Source organism: Pogoniulus pusillus, chromosome Z (assembly GCF_015220805.1).
Source record: "Pogoniulus pusillus isolate bPogPus1 chromosome Z, bPogPus1.pri, whole genome shotgun sequence".
Classification (NCBI taxonomy): domain Eukaryota; kingdom Metazoa; phylum Chordata; class Aves; order Piciformes; family Lybiidae; genus Pogoniulus; species Pogoniulus pusillus.
Window position 1 is genome coordinate 40,692,082 of NC_087309.1, and position 16,430 is coordinate 40,708,511.

The following is a 16,430-nucleotide window of genomic DNA, read 5'->3' on the forward strand; positions in this document are numbered from 1 at the left end:
AAGCTTCTCAAACCCTGATAAGCTTGGGGCATCAACCACCTCTCCAGGAAGCCTGTTCCAGGGTTTGACCACACTCTTGGTACAGAAATGCTTCCTCCTGAGTGTTCTGAAGCTCCTCCAGCACACCTTTGAGTAATTCCTACACAACCTATGTCCCGTATGGGGACAGGCTGAGATAGTTGGGGCTGTTCAGCCTGGAGAAGAGAAGGTTGCAGGGAGATCTTAGAGCAGTCTTCCAGTACCTGAAGGCACTCCAGGAGAGCTGGGGAGGAACTTTGGACAAGGGTTGGGAGTGACAGGATAGGGGACAATGGCTTTGAGCTGGGACAAGGGAAACTGATACTGGAAGAGGAGGAAATTGTTGAGAGTGAGGGTGTGGAGGCCCTGGCACAGGTTGCCCAGAGAGGTTGTGGATGTCCCCTCCCTGGAGGTGTTGAAGGCCAGGTTGGATGAGGCCTTGCACAGCCTGGGCTAGTGGGAGGTGTCCCAGCCCATGTCAATTCCCTTCCAACCTAAACCACTGTTATTCTATGACCCTGTTGCTGGATCCCAGGGACAGGAGCTTAGCATCTACTTCTCCACATCCTCTCCTCAAGAAGCTCAAGGAAGCAATGAGGTCACTCAGCATTCTCTTCTCCAAACCAGACCAACTCAGAATCCTCAGCTGCTCCTCACAGGACATGACTCCCAGTTCTTCTATAGATACATGTTATGATATAGATCCTACTCATGAAGTTTTCACTAGTGCTGTGAACAAAGAAAGCCACAAAACCACTTCCTCATGGTGTGGTGGTATTCAACCAGCAGCCAAAGCAGGCTCATTGTCTGAAAGAGATGCAATGGTTTGAAACTGAAGCAGAGGAGATTTAAGTTGGACAGGAAGTTATTCACTATGAGAGCGATGGAACATAGAAAGATGTTGTCCAGAAGTGTGGTGAAGACCCAGTTCCTGGAGATATGCAAGGTCAAACCTGATGTGGCACTGAGCGACCTACTCTAGCTGGAGGTGTCCCTGTTCCCTGCAGGGGGTTTGCACAAGATGACCTTTGAGGGTGCCTTCCAACCCAATTCACTCTGTGACTCTATAAAGCAGCAACACATTAGGAAGGCAAAATCTGTATGAACACAGATCCCTCATATGTACTCCTAACTCAAACAAGGACTTGGCACCACAAAACTTGACATCTTCCACAGTTAGCTGTCACCTCTCCTCCCTTGTCTGGAAACGTGATCTTTTATTTCTTCACCCCCCACATTTTGGACAACACAAGCACCATGGAGTGCAGGATACCCAAAAAAGACGTCCACAGCTTCCTACAAATACTACATGGGACATTGCCTTCAGTGCCACAACTTAAGAGGTTCAGGTGCTTTACTCAAAACTGCAGTAAAATGAGCTGTGGATTTGCATGAGAAATCCATTCCTGATATTAATGCAACCTTTGGTTTTATTATTTAAACTTCTCATCCTCACAAAAGAACATAACACTGTCTGCAGCACCTCTTTGCTATCAAAGCTCACAAGTTATAGCACTTGCTTTCTCAAAAGGCAGAGATCCAGATTCATTTTGCTGCTGCCTGAAATTATTTCAATTTCTATTTTCAAACATTCAGGAGCACTGCAATCAACTAGGTTGATGATGAGAGATATCAGCCTTCCTGTTGATGGAGGCTCATCTGGTAAATCACCTAATTTTATCTTTGGGCACAGCAAACACAGGATTGGTAGACTTCAAGACCATTCTATTTGCTTCAGTTAGCTTTGACGTTCTCCCATTCTCCTAAGAAGTAAGAGCTTAAAATCTATCAGGAAAGATCCCAAAATGCAAACCAAAACACTGCTGCCTAGAGTAAGCACCAGGTACAAAGAAGTGGAAAACTTGCACAAAGTTTGCTACTCCACCCTGGAGGCAAGCAGGGAGAAGTTTAGTACTTTGAAGAATGCTGCCATTGGGTTTGCTTGGCAAAGCTTGGGAGCAGGGGGGGTTACAGAGCTGGCTTCTCTGAAAAGCTGCTACAAGCTTCCCCCGTGTCTGACAGACCCACTACTAGTACCCATGGTGATAGCACCTCTTGGATAATATATTTAAGAATAGAGGACAAACAATGTAAAGGCAACTGCGTCTAGGGAGAAGACAGACCATGTGAGAGAAACAGCCCTGTGAACAACAAGGTCAGAGAAGATGAAGGGAAGGAGGTGCTCCAGGTGCTGGAAAAGAGATTTCCTGCAGCTTGTCATGAAGATCAGGGTTAGGCAGCTGTCCCCCTGCAGCCCATGGAGGTCCACAGCTGAGAAGATACCCACCTGCAGCCTGTGAAAGACACCAGAGCAGGTGGATGCATGAAGGAGGCTGTGACCCTGTGTGAATGCTGGAGCTGTGTCCTGGCAGAACCTGTGGATTCATGGGGAGAGGAGCCCTTGCTAGAGGAGGGTTGCTGGCAAGACTCATGACAACAGGGAGGAGCAATGCTGAAGGACTTTTTGCAGCCCATGGGAAGGACTCACATTGCAGAAGTTTGGAGGACTGTCTCCTGTTGGAGGGACCCCACACTACAGCAGGGAAGAGTGTGAGAAGTCCTCCCCAAGGTGGAAAGGGAGCAGAGAAAACCTGTGATGAACTGACTACAAATCCCATCCCCCGTCCACCTGCACTGCTGGAAGGAAGGAGATAGAGAAACTGGGAGGAAAGTTAAGCCTAAGAAGAAGAGATGGTAGGGGCACATTCTAAAACCTAGTTTTTATTTCTCATGACTCTGCTCTGATTTTCTTGAGTCAAGTCTGGTTTGCTCATGGTGGTAACTGCTGAGTGATCTCCTCTCCTTATCTCAACCCATGAGCCTTTTGCTTTATCCGCTCTTCCCTGTCCACCTGAGGAACAGACAGAGACATGTGGCTTTGGTGGGCACCTGGCATCCAGCCAGGGTCAAACCATCCCATTATCACAGCTTATGATAGGTGCTTCATGTAATATGCAGAGGTAGGACAATACAACAAAGCAAATATGGGCTCCAGCAGAGCTTAGCAGACAGCTGACGAAAGACTTCAAGGATGACTACTTGGACTTATGTGCCTTTTTCTACCTAAGGCCCACCACAGACTGCTGCATTCTATGTTTCTGTTAGAAGGTAAAACCACCCATCTTTTCCTGAGGAGTTTAGAACCACTGAGCACTCAGAAGACAAATAGACACAGGGTTTGCATGGTTTTTCAGGGTTCCTTGGATGTCCAGATGCACTGCAAACATCACAGAGCCACCCAAAATTGCCTGGATTGGAAAAGACCTTGAAGATCATTGAGTGCAATCATTAGCCAAACACGGACAAGTCCTTGGCCAAACCACGTCCCTCAGCACTGCACCTACATGACTCTTAAATACTTCCAGGGATCACCTGGAAGTGACTCCACCATCAGTCTGTTCCAATCCTTGACCACTCTTGCAACACAAAAATTGTTCTTCATGGCCAAACTAACCCTCCTCTGGCAGAGTTTCAGGCCATTTCCTCTCCTTCTACCACCTGATAGTAAGGAGAAGAAACAAACCCCTACCTGGCTCCAAACTCCTTTCAGAGGGTGGTAGAGAGTGTGTTCCCTCAGCCTCCTCTTCTCCAAACTGAACAATATCAGGTCCCTCATCTGTTCCTCTAGTTCAGGAGTCCTCCAACTTTTTAAACAGGGGGCTGGTTCACTGTCCCTCAGACACTGTCTGGGGCCAAACTGTAGTTTGGTTCCAGCCCAGTCCCAGCAGGTGCCTGGGGGCTGCAGAGGCCAGTCAGCAGATTAAGTGGCAGGAAGTGGCTGCTTGGTTTCCCCCGCAACCCCCACCGTGGGGGTTCTGTAAATACTGTCGGGCCAGACTGAGGACCCTGGGGGGCCATATCTGGCCCACAGGCCGTAGTTTGAGGACCCCTGCTCTAGACAGTTCACCGGCTTTATTGACCTTCTTTGGACACACTCCAGCATCTCAACATCCTATACGTGCACGTATCTAGAGAAACATGAATGAGAAACAGTACCAACTGCCCAGTCTTATTATCCTGGTCCTGCATACTGCCCTTCAGGAACTGGATCTTCTTCTTCCAAAGCTGATGAAGCTCTGCCTTTTTGGCACCTTCCTCCTGTTTCATCTCTATGAGCTTCTGCCATAATTCAGCCACCTGTAACGCAACCAACAGAGCAACATTTAAAGTGACAGCCCAGATTTACCTGATTTCTGATTAGAGCAATAACAAGTCCCAGACCATTTCCACGGTAGAGTCAATGAGGTAACATTCAAGAGTACAGAACTATGGAATTGTTCTGTTTGTAGAAGACCTCTGAAGAGTGCAACCTTCTACCCAGCACCACCATGGCCACTAAACCATATCCCCAGGCGCCATTGGTCACACATTTGTGGAACGCCTCCAGGCATGGGGACTCCACCACCTCCCTGGGCAGCCTTTTTCAACCCTGATCACTCTGGCAGCACAGAAATTGCTCCTCACGGCCAACCTAACCCTCCTCTGGCAGAATTTCAGGCCACTTCCTCCCCTCCTATCACCTGAGACTAGGTAGAAGAGACCAACCTCCACCTCACTCCAGCCTCCTTTCAGACAGCTGTAGAGAGCAGTGAGGTCTGAGTTGTGACCCTGACTCCTGGAGAAAATCAACAGTAGAACTAAACAGTCATCTGACAATCTCTGGAAGTAAAATGGAAGCCTTGTTGCACATACAGCACTATGAATAAAAGGACAAGAAAAGCAGCAGTGCATGATGAAATCCCAGTGTGGAAAACTCAGTGGAACTGAAGAGAAAGTAAGACCCTGAAGCTTAACTTGAGGTTTCCTGCTGCACATGGAGCAAGTCTGCCTTCATTTGCTAAACTGTTTCAATTTCAGACACCTGTAGGCCAAGAGGCTTTGAAGGTGACTTCTAGTCTTGAGCCTTATGCTAAGCAATTTGCAAAATCTTTCATTTTCCGGCATTGAAGGGGATGAGAGAAGGTGACATCTAGTAAGACAGTGCACCACCATCTAAGAAAGCAGCATTTTTAGAGTAAAGGAGAAGCTGGCAGCATAACTGCAAAAGCATGGATCCTGTAACACTATTACAAAGTATTGATCCTGTAACACTATTTCACAGGCACTGCAGCACTGCTGTGAAACCATTCAGGAGTTTAACTACTTCACCTCACGGTAAACTGACAGAAGCCAGGAGGATTTCTGCAATGGTCCTGCTGACCTGGACTTTGGGAGTGCTAGGTGTGATGAAGCTTCAATTCCCTGGAAGAGTTTTGTGTGACTTTATCCTTGTGCACGGAATGCAGTAACAAGACACACACAGCTGAGTTCGGGATCTGTACAAATTCCACCTTACCCTCTTGCATGAATCATATGAGTCACCTGGGTTGGAAGAGACCCTTAAGATCATCAACTCAACCTTCAACTAGCACCACCATGGCCACTAAACCATGTCCCCAAGCACCACAGACACATATCTCTGTATCACCTCCAGGCTTGGGGACACCACCACCTCCCTGGGCACCTCCCTCTTCCAATGTCTGACCACTCCTGCAGCATGGAAATTGTTCCTCATGTTGAACCTAAACCTTGCCTGGCAGTTTCAAACCACTTCCTCTTGTCTTATCATTTGTTCCTTGAGAGAAAAGACTGACCCACACCTGGCCCCAGCCTCCTTTCAGGAAGCTGTAGAGAGCATAGAGGCCTCCTCTCAGCCTCCTCTTCTTCAGACTAAACAATCCCAGTTCCCTCATCTGCTCCTTACCAGCCCTGTTCTCCAGATCCTTCACCGGCTTTGTTGCCCTTTGTTGTTCCAGTGTTTCAACATCCGTCTTGTACTGAGGGACCCAAAGCTGACTACAGTTTCATACTGCGAAGTATCAGGAGAATATTGGAAGACATCACCACACCAGTGAAGGGCTCATCAAGTATCTAGAGGCCCGTGACATATCTAGAATTGGCCAAACTTAGAAAAGGACACCTGACTCCTAGATACTGCCTGTAAATGTGATTCTGGGATAATGCTGGACTTCTAAAACTGAGAAGTGATGTTCCACCCTCCCAGTCTGCACACTAACTCTTTGTGAAGTTCTATCAGTTTAACACATTGCATCCAAGTCTCACACAGTGGAAAAGAAAAGAACATAGTTAAAGTAAGTTTCCCTGGTTGTGGTTCACAAGGAGACCATAGAGGGCCAAAATATAGGGGATTCTTTGACAAAAAGTAATTAGCTCTGATCAGATGGAAACTTCCTGTTAGGAAAGAGAAAGTACCCAACCTACCTCTAAGTATTTCTTCTCTTGATGATAGAGTTCTGCAAGCTTGTTACATACATCACACCATTTCTGCTTGTCTCTACTGGAAAAGCAGAAAAGAAGAAAATCAGAAAATTCCACACAGAGAAGCTAAAGTTTCCACAAAGTAACAGACTTCATTTTTCAAATTCTGACAATTTTTTTTAGTGGGTTCAGCTGCCAAACAAATATTTAGGATAAATACAAACAGACCACCCTGAAAGCTTCACTCACTGCTTCTGTGAGAAAAACAAATATCCTAACAACCAATCTGTAAAAAAGTCCCAAACCAATCAACCAAAAAAGAAAACTAAAACAAAAGAAAGAAACCAACTAACCAAACCAACCATCAAAAATAAAACAAACAAACCAAACCCCCACATATAAAAACCACAACAAACTTTCAGGATTACACTTTTGTTTTTGTGAAACTTTCATATTAAAAAAACCCAAAGCGAACACTACAGGCAGCCACAGAGACAGATGAGAATTTGATTTGTTTAGAACTTGACCTATATGAATCATGTAACATTTAATGTGTGATGTTAAAGCAGAGATAAATAAGCATAGTTATTAATGCAGACAATGAACTGTCAGAGCTAAATGCTTCAAGGCGGTGAGTTCCAACAGAAAACACAGAATAACAAAGAATTCTCCAAACTACTAACCTCAAGTACAATTATTTCCAGAGTTTTTACTCTATTAAAAGGGCCAGGAACAATAAAACCTTTACAGGTACAGGAAACCTTAGTAACAAGTGCTCAGCCACTGATGTGATAAGGCTTTAAAACCAGAGAAGCTTATCCTGCGTATTCAGCCATGGCATTCACTGAATGAGAAACCTCAAGACTGAATTATGGCCTTCATCATCCTTTACCTCTTGTAGAGTTCCAAAAGCTTTTGGTAGACCTCTGCCAAGTCTCCTCTGCAGTCTGTTTGGTTGGATTTCTCATAAAGACTTGCTAATCCCTTTAAAAAGCAATAAAGAGTTTGTCTTAACAGTTAGGAGAGCGCTGCAAGCTTTGCCTACAAATGTAATTTCATTGTCTTCCATGGGATCAAGTGGTAACACTCTCTGGGCAGAATCTACACTGATTGTCTCTGAATCAACTTAAACCAAATGCTTTCCCCACTTTCTTAAGTCATACCAACAACAACCTAAAACTTGTATAACTGAATCACAGAATGGTTTATGTTGGAAGGGACCTCAGAGACCATCTACTCCAACCTCGCCACTATGGGCAGGGATACCTCTCACCTAGACTCAGTTGCTCAAGGCTTCATCCAACCTGGCCTTGAATACCCATATGCCCAGGAAGAAGGCATCCACAGTGTTCCTGTGCAACCTATTCCACAGTCCAACCAGACTCATACTGAAGAACTTCTTACTAAGCTCCAGTCTCATCCTACTCTCTCATTTTTAAACCACTTCCCCTTGTCCTGTCAGGAAAAGTCCCTCTGCAGCCTTCCTGGAGGACCTTTCCGAGTACTGTAAGACAGCTTTAAAGTCACCCCCAGAGTCTTCTCTTCTCCAGGATGAACAACCCCAGCTCCTTCAGCCTCTCCTCATAGCAGAGGGGTATATATTACATCATCCCATCTACGTAACAGACAACATACAAAGTACACTAAGTCATGTAAGACCTACATGCAAGTATAACAACACATAGTAAGATAAAATCAGAATCTGGTTTCAATACACCTTGTTACATGTCATTAAGAGTTATAATTTGAACCTTACTACCATAGAAAAATATCCATGGCTGCCATTAGACAGACCTAATGCGCAACTTCATGCCTCAGGAGCTTCCAAGTAACAGAGTTGCATGTTGTAACCATAGTGTTACAAGCAGTCCTACAGACAGCAGGTATTTTAAATGTGTATCATTACTTTTAAGTAGCAACTACAAAATTCATTAACAACCCACAGCATGCTGGGAACTTGAAAAATTAATTACTAAGTAAAAACAGTTTCTTTCCTATCTGAGAAGCATCCTGAAATGTTTCAAGGAAATTCCCTGGCACAGATGAATTTAGGGTATTTAGGTGGTGTTTCATTGCTCTCTGGCCACACAAGAAATACAAACTTAAAGGTGATGAAACTAAAGCTCACCCTGCTACACATGCACTCACCCATAGCTTTACCCTGGACAATACAAACCTCAGCTACTCTGAAGCTTCAGCAGAACTACGAGCCTGCAGAAAACACATTGCCTTTTCCCATACTTAACTCCAAAGTAAGACCTTTTAGAGGGGGATGAGAGGGGAGGAGAGGAAACACGAATATGGACATTCACATACCTGCCATGCCAGTAATTGGTTTGGTTCATATTCAATAGCCTTCTTGTATGCTCCTTTGGCCTGATCAGGCTGCTCTAACTCAGCAGCCGACAAGCCAATAAACACCCAAGCATTGTAGTTAGCCTTTTCTTGCTTCAATACTGCCTAGAAATACACAATTTTAAGTGAAACTGATGAGTGAAATACATCTTACAGATCTATGTACTGAGTTTCAGCATTGCAGTTTGGTGAATTATTCTGTCTGTGTACATCAGAAGTAATTTTTAGGTAAAGGCTAAGATGAACAACTTCAGTTTTTCATGCCAGAGAACGTTTCAGATCGGGACTTCTCTACCAGTGGCCATATCTGTAGTTCAGCAATAAAAGTCTGGATTAGCAACATATTTTTATCATTCTAAATTTAATATTCTTGCCACCATACAAGCAAAGGTAAAAGAGGAATAAAGGTAAACCTTTAGGCAGGAATAAAGTTGATTCCCTTAGGGCAACTAACATGAACGATCAGTGAAAACCAATCTCAGCTATTAAGTCAATAACACACTCTGCACTCTTAAAAACCATATAGCTGCAGAAGTATGGGAGCAGTAAACAAAATGTGCAAAAAAAAAGGGAAATATTAACTTGAAAATGAAAATATAACTACCTTGCAGTATTTTAAGGCCTCCTTGTAATCTTTATTTCTTATTGCTTCTCTAGCACTCTTCAATGCAGCCTTCACCTCCTTGTTAGACATTGTGGCTACTAAGAAAAACTAAAACACAACATATAATATTTAATGCAAAACACTGCTTACATCCTAATTGCCCAGAGACTACCTTAAGCACAGAAATAGAGAGCAACATGCCAAAATACATACATCACTGAAAACTGATGAAACAAATAATACAGTTAGAATTAGCTACCAGTCAGAATTAGGTCAGTAATACAATAATAAAAAGTAACTACCCTAAACCAAAATTTTGGTTACATTTAAACGAGAGGTGTTTTACAACAGTCATTTTAGTCAGACTCCTAGAAAGACAGCCTGTAAGTTGTTTCTTTTTAAAGAGTAAGAATTAGCTACTATAAGGGAGCTGCGCTTAAAGGCATCTTGGCCAGGACACATTTTCATAGAATCACAGAATCATCTGGTTTGGCAAGGACCTCCAAAGGGCATCTAGTCCAACCCCCTCTGCAGTCAGCAGGAGACTGACCCTCAAATTGGATCAGGTTGACCATAGCTTTGTCAAGCCTCACACTGAACATCTCCAGGGATGGGGCCTCAACTACCTCCCTGAGCAGTCTGTTGCAGTGTTCCACTACCCTCATAGTGCAAAGCTGTTCCTCACGTCCAATCTAAATCTACCCTTCTCCAGTTTTAAGCCTTTATCCCTTGTCCTGTCACTGCAAGCCTTTGGAAACAGTCTCTCTCCATCCTTCTTGTAGTCTCTTCAGGTATTGGAGCCTTTTCTTCTCCAGGCTGAATAACCCCAGCTCACTCAGCCTGTCCTTGTAGCAGAGGTGGTCCAACGCCCTGGTCATTTTTGTGTCTTCATCTGGATCCTCTCCATCAGGTCCACGTCTCTCCTGTCTTGAGGGCCCCAGTCCCAGACGCAGCAGTTCAGGTGCAGCCTCACCAGAGCAGAGAAAAGAGGCAGAATCACCTCTCAATGGGTTGGAGTTTTCCCTGTCTGCTCTCTACAGCAACACCATGACCAGCCTGTCACTATGTTCAGGTGTGGTCCAAAAAGCTCCTCTCCCTTTGCTCACACTTAGCATCCACCACAATGAAGAGTGAAAACAAACAAACATTTAAAAAGAACATAGTAGAAAGGCTTGGAAGGAACCTTAAAGATCATCCACCTCTGACTCCCTGCCATGGACAGGGACACCTCCCACTATCCCAGGCTGCTCAGGGTCTGTCTCATCCAGCCTGCCCCCTCCAAGGAGGGGCCACCCACAGCCTCCCTGGGCAACCTGTTCTAAAAACATATTCATCTTTTTAAAGTCAGACACAACCATGTACTGTTTGGAGGCTCATGGTAAATACTTATCCTCAAGTGAAATTAGAAACACCATAATCAAAATTGCCTAAGGAAGAGGAGGCTGAGAAACAACTGAGACAAGAAAAGTGACAAGCTGAATAAAAAGAAAAAAAGGGCTTTTTAGTAGCCAAAAAGCAAAAGACAGAGAACAGCTGGAGGGTCTAGAGATAAATTAGTTACAGTGATCTCAAAAGAAAAAGACTAAAAACTTATCATAGGTTTTTAGTTGAAGCACAGTAGAGGTACCACAGACAGCACCTAAGCCTGAGCAGGATGTGAAACAAAACAGTGTCTCTGCTCTTCCTGACAGACACAAGGTAAGAAAATATTTAACTTTTAGACCACTTTGGTGACACCTCACCGGCAGTACTGCATCCAGCTCCGGAGCCCTCAACACAGGAAGGAAATGGACCTGATGGAGAGGGTCCAGAGATGGGTCATGAAGATGATCAAGGGGCTGGAGCAGCTCTGCTGTAGGACAGGCTGGGGGAGCTGAGGTTGTTCAGACTAGTGAAGAGAAGGCTCCAGGAAGATCTCCCTGGAGAAGAGCAGCCTTCGAGTACCTGAAAGGGGCTACAAGAAAGAAGGAGAGAGACTGTTTACAAAGGCCTGCAGTGGTAGGATGAGGGCAATAGTTTCAAACTAGAGAAGAGCAGATTTAGATTGAATGTTAGGAACAAGTTCTGCACCATGAGGGTAGAGAAACACTGGAACAGGTTGCCTGGGGAGGTGGTGGCCATTTAAGGTGAGGCTCAACAGGGCTCTGGGCAACCTGATCTAGTGGAAGATGTCTCTGCTGTCTGCAGGGAGGTTGGACTGGATAACCTTTGGAGGTCCCTTCCAATCTTGACCATTCTACAATTCTATGGACCAAAGTGGCAAGAGGGTATTCTGACCTAACCTTGACGAGCTCTAATGCTAAAATGCACATACCCGAGGCAAAAAATTATCCTGTTCATTACAAAACCTCCCTGAACTGACTTAGTAATTAGAGGGCAGACACATCAATGCTGCAGGGTGGGTCAGGAAAACGTGAATGAGCAATCGCGTGTGTCGTGCTAACACAAAGGCGGTGTGCCCGCACCGCTGGGCGCTTTGAGGAGCCCGGCGCCCGTGTCTGACCAGCAAAAACAAGGACAAGTACCTCGTCGCGGTATTCGGATGGTGTTCTGCACACCGGGTGAAAAACCCTTGCTAAGGGTGAACAAAAGGACAAAGCAGGAGAGCGGATGTTCTCCGAGAGCCTACAAACACGTAATCTGCCATGGCTCGTGTTGCTCGACAGTTCCTGCGGATCAACTCCCACCCAAGGGGGCACGGACGCCGCGACCGCCACAAGCGCTCCGCTGACAGCCCTGAGCTCCGTTTTCACCTACAGACAGAAAACAGACCATGCCAGAACAAACCCAAGCACTTCGGAGGAAAAAAGCTCTGCAGCCTTGTCCCCGAGCGAAACTCGGGCGGGCCGCGGGCGGTGCCCGGTGTCTCAGGGCCGCACAGGGGAAAACGGCTCCAGGCTGACAGCTCCCACAAGCGCGGCCCGTGCAGGAAGACGCAGCATCGACAAAACACAAAAAACCAAACCCAACCACCACCACGGGCTCCCCAGCTCGGCTTTACCTCGCCCTGCTGCGGCCGCCACGACTCCTCGCCGCCTATGCGCAGGCGTGCAGCGCCCCAGCGGCGCGGCGCGGCCCTGCCGCCGCCATCTCGCTGCCGGGCACCGTGAGAGACGCGAGAGCAGCCGGCGCGGGGCACACTGGGAGCTGTGGTCCGAGGGCAGCGCTAGCGCCGCCTGGCGCCGTCATCGAGTCAGAGCGCCCCGGGTCGGCAGGGACCCGCCACGGCCAGCTCGGGCAACGCCTTGCAGGCAGCAGGGACACCTCCAGCCACAGCAGGATGCACAGAGACACCTTCAGCCTGACCTGTCTGCAGGGATGGAGCCTCCACCACCTCCCTGGGCAACTCCTGCCGGGGACTCCACAGCCTCTCTGTGCACAACTTCCTCCTGATGTCCAACCTAACTCTGCCCTGCTCCACTTCCAAACCACTGCCCCTCAGCCTAGCCCCACAGGCCCTTCCCAACAGTCCATCCCCAGCCTGCCTGCAGCTCCCCTGCAGCTATTGAAATGCAGCTCTAAGCTCTCCCTGCAGCCTTCTCTTCTCCAGGCTGCACAGCCCCAACTCTCCCAGGCTGTGCCCACAGCAGAGGTTCTGCAGCCTCTGAGCATCTTGGTGGCCTCCTCTGGACCCTCTCCAGCAGCTCCAGGACTCTCTTGTGCTGGTGGCTCCACAGGTGGGCACAGCCCTGCAGGTGAGGACTCCCCAGAGCAGAGGAGAGGGGCAGGATCCCCTCTCTCCATCTCTGGCCATGATGTTATGGATGCAGCCCAGACTGCACTCAGCCTTCTGGGCTGTCAATGTCCATTTCTGCCTCCTGTCCAGTTTCTCACTCCCAGCAATCCAAGTCTCCCTCTCAATCTCATCATCCCCCAGCCAGGACTGATATCTAGGGTTGTCCTGATTTGGTGCAGGACCTTGCCCTTTGTCTAGTTAGGAGCTGCTCCTGCCCATTGCTAGAGGGACAGAACCAGATGACCTTTATGATCTCTTCCAACTTCAGACACTCTATGATTCTGTTATTATAATGTGAGGAAGGTCCCCTCCTACCTACAGAAACCCCTCTGCCTAAGTAAATTCCACAAGTTGATGCTGTGATGTTGAATTTACCTCATTATAATATCTTTATAATGTGGGAAAAAACCCCCACCTCTCCTAGCTGAAGAAGCCTCTGTCTCGGTTCGAATTTAAATTTTCAGAGACTCAAATATATTTGATAAAACCAAATACCAATTTGTAGAGTGCTCTTCTTTCTTCCCCCTTCTTTCCCAAAAGAAACGAATTAGATGTAGAGAGAGGAAAAGGTGAGCACATCCAAATAAATGTCACTCTGATTTGGAAGTTAAAAAGAAAAGCTTAACAATAAATTAATAAGGTATATGAAGTAGGGAAGTGTCATGGAGGGGTATTAGAATCATAGAATCAACCAGGTTGGAAGAGACCTCCAGGATCATCCTGTCCAACCTAGCACCCAGCCCTATCCAGTCAGCTAGACCATGGTACCAAGTGCCTCATCAAGTCCTTTCTTCAACACCTCCAGGGATGGTGCCTCCACCACCTCCCTGGGCAGCCCATTCCAATGGCAATCACTCTCTCTGTGAAGAACTTCCTCCTAACATCCAGCCTAGACCTACCCCGGCATAATTTGAGACTGTGTCCTTTTGTTCTGTTGCTGGTTGTCTGGGAGAAGAGACCAACCCCCACCTGGCTACAACCACCCCTCAGGTAGCTGTAGACAGCAATGAGGTCAGCCCTGAGCTTCCTCTTCTGCAGGCTGCACACCCCCAGCTCCCTCAGCCTCTCCTCATAGGGTTTGTGTTCCAAGCCTTTCACCAGCTTTGTTGCCCTTCTCTGGACACGTTCCAGCACCTCAGCATCCCTATCAGCGGAGGGGAGAAATCAATTGGGGCAAGATAATGTTATATAAAATTATTTATTTATTAAACTCAATATTCTGAGCTGTCGCCACCCCCAACCACTCTATATTAACATTAAAAGGATTCTTACATGGTTATGAAAACATTCTCGGATTAAATATCTACAGTAACTTATTAATAACTAGCAAACATTCAAACTATAAAAACAGAGAGAGGATTTCTCTTGCGGCAAATACTGTTTGGGGTCTACACACTATTCATCCAGCAGAGTGGGCTGGAAACTGATTCTCCTCTATGGTAGAGGCAACAGATACTTACAGAGGCATCAAAACAATTACTCACAATCCTGATTAATCAATAATCACCCTCTGAGGTGAGGTCACAGCCTATGCCTAGTGTCCAAACTTCAGGGGAGCCCGTGGACTTTGAGGCTGGAATCCTCCTGGCTTGAGGGGAAAGGATGAACCTTCCCAGTTTCAGGGGAAAGACAGTCTCTGACTTAGTTCTCCTGGTGAAGCATGCAATCTCTGCCTTTGTGCTGCTGGCCTCTTCTGGATGCTCTGTCCAGGGATTCTTAGCAGGCAGGATCTCAGGTGCAGGAGGAGAATATTGTGCAGTCTCAGCACGATTCTCACGTGGCTGGCAGGCTGCTAGCATGTGCAGATAATCCAGAGTCTGCTTCCTGGTTAACTCAGAGGCAGTGGCGCTTACCAGGCAGTGACAGGCAGCGGGCATGCAGGATGTGAGCAGCTGCTGGGAGTCTGAGCTCTGTAGGTAAAGGCAATACAGGATCTGGTCCTGATAACACAGTGGTGTGCAGGTGTGCACAGCTGGCTGGAGACTATATGCTCCACATATATATATACATAGGCAGGCTTAAATGAGCTCTGCAACTAAGTACGCAGGCAGGGGAGTTCGAAGTGCAAGTGGGTCAGAGTGTGAGCGTCTGAGCATCTGAGCATGGGGGTCTGAGCACATTGTTTACCTATGTACATCTATTTATTGAACGTGGGCCGAGATTAAAGGTCCCTTGGCCACTAGAATGACCAATCAGGTTGGCAGTCAGCCAAACCTTACCATAACAGGCAAATGCCACTTGCCTGGACTTTCCCCAAATATGGGGATCACATGGGCTTACACCAGGGAGACATGAGCTGGGTGTGTGGGGGCTTACACAACATGTTTACAACCAGAGGTCCTGGCAGGCCAGACTTTATGGCACCAGGTCTGTTGTGCCTCCTTTTTATCCATTGAATGTGTTTACCTCTGCTTTGGGCAGAAAGATATGTCCAGGCAGGGCAAGGCATAAACAAGCCTCTTTTCAGGCCTACAGGCCCTCCACGAGAGGAAGTTACAAAGGTATAGGGAAGGGAAAACAAATACAAAATGTGTAAATACAACCAGGCTGTGATGGTGATGGCTTTGTCTGCCTCTTGGGTGATGGCCACACAGTGAAACAAAGAGAACCAGGAACAGGATGGTGATGGTGGTAAGCAGGGAGGCAGGGAGCACAGAGAGACAGATCAGGAAGTCCCCCTGCTTTTATGTATCTTTAGACAGGAAGGGGGAGTGAGCTAACCATCACCTGGTGGTGTTCAGACCCACCCCTGGGGAGGGGTCACCACCACCTAGGGCAGGTTCAAGGTCACTCCCCCTGGAGGGTTAACTCTGTACAGCCCCCTACCCAAATAATTTTTGGCAACTGGTGTTCTTCTGTTGAACTTACCTCATTATCATGGAAAATAGCTTGTTGGAAGAGACCTCCAATCTCATTCAGTGCAACCTTCAGCCCAGCACTGCAGAGTCAACACCAAACCATGTCCCTGAGTCTCAGCTCCATAGGCTGCTTAAACATCTCCATGGATGATGACTCCAGCAATGCCCTGGGCAGACCATTTCAATGTTTGAGAACCCTCTATATGAAGAAATATCTCCTAGCATCCAACCTGAACCTTCCCTGGGCATCCTGAAACCATTTCCTCTGGTCCAGTTTGCTTGCCAGCAAGCAGAGGCTCCCCTCTCCTCACTCCAGCCCCCCTTCAGGGAGCTGCAATGAGGTCTCCCCTCAGCCTTATCTCCAGCCTGATCAGCCCCAGCTTCCTCAGCCCCAGCTTCCTCAGCCCTTCCTTACAGCCCAGGTGCTCCAGGCCCTTCTCCAGCCTTGCTGCTCTTCTCTGGACATGCTCCAGCCCCTCAATGCCCTTCCTACAGCGAGAGGCCCAGAGCTGAACACAACACTCGAGGTGTGGCCTCCCCAGTGCTGAGCACAGGGGGATGATGCCCTGCCTGTGCCTGCAGCCCACCCAGGCCGGGATGC

General features: G+C 47.2%; 1 protein-coding gene across 1 annotated transcript in view; it reads right to left on the reverse strand.

The window, feature by feature from the left end:
- SKIC3 (SKI3 subunit of superkiller complex) overlaps positions 1-12,327 on the reverse strand; it is a 65,927-nt gene extending 53,600 nt beyond the window's left edge. Inside the window, exons 1-6 of the mRNA XM_064176705.1 lie at positions 12,237-12,327; positions 9,236-9,343; positions 8,593-8,736; positions 7,169-7,260; positions 6,280-6,355; positions 4,015-4,155 (exon numbers count right to left, since the gene is read on the reverse strand). Of these exons, the coding sequence (XP_064032775.1) occupies positions 4,015-4,155; positions 6,280-6,355; positions 7,169-7,260; positions 8,593-8,736; positions 9,236-9,325 (543 nt within the window). The 5' untranslated portion in view covers positions 9,326-9,343; positions 12,237-12,327. The remainder of the gene's footprint in view (positions 1-4,014; positions 4,156-6,279; positions 6,356-7,168; positions 7,261-8,592; positions 8,737-9,235; positions 9,344-12,236) is intronic.
- Positions 12,328-16,430: the final 4,103 nt, after the last annotated feature.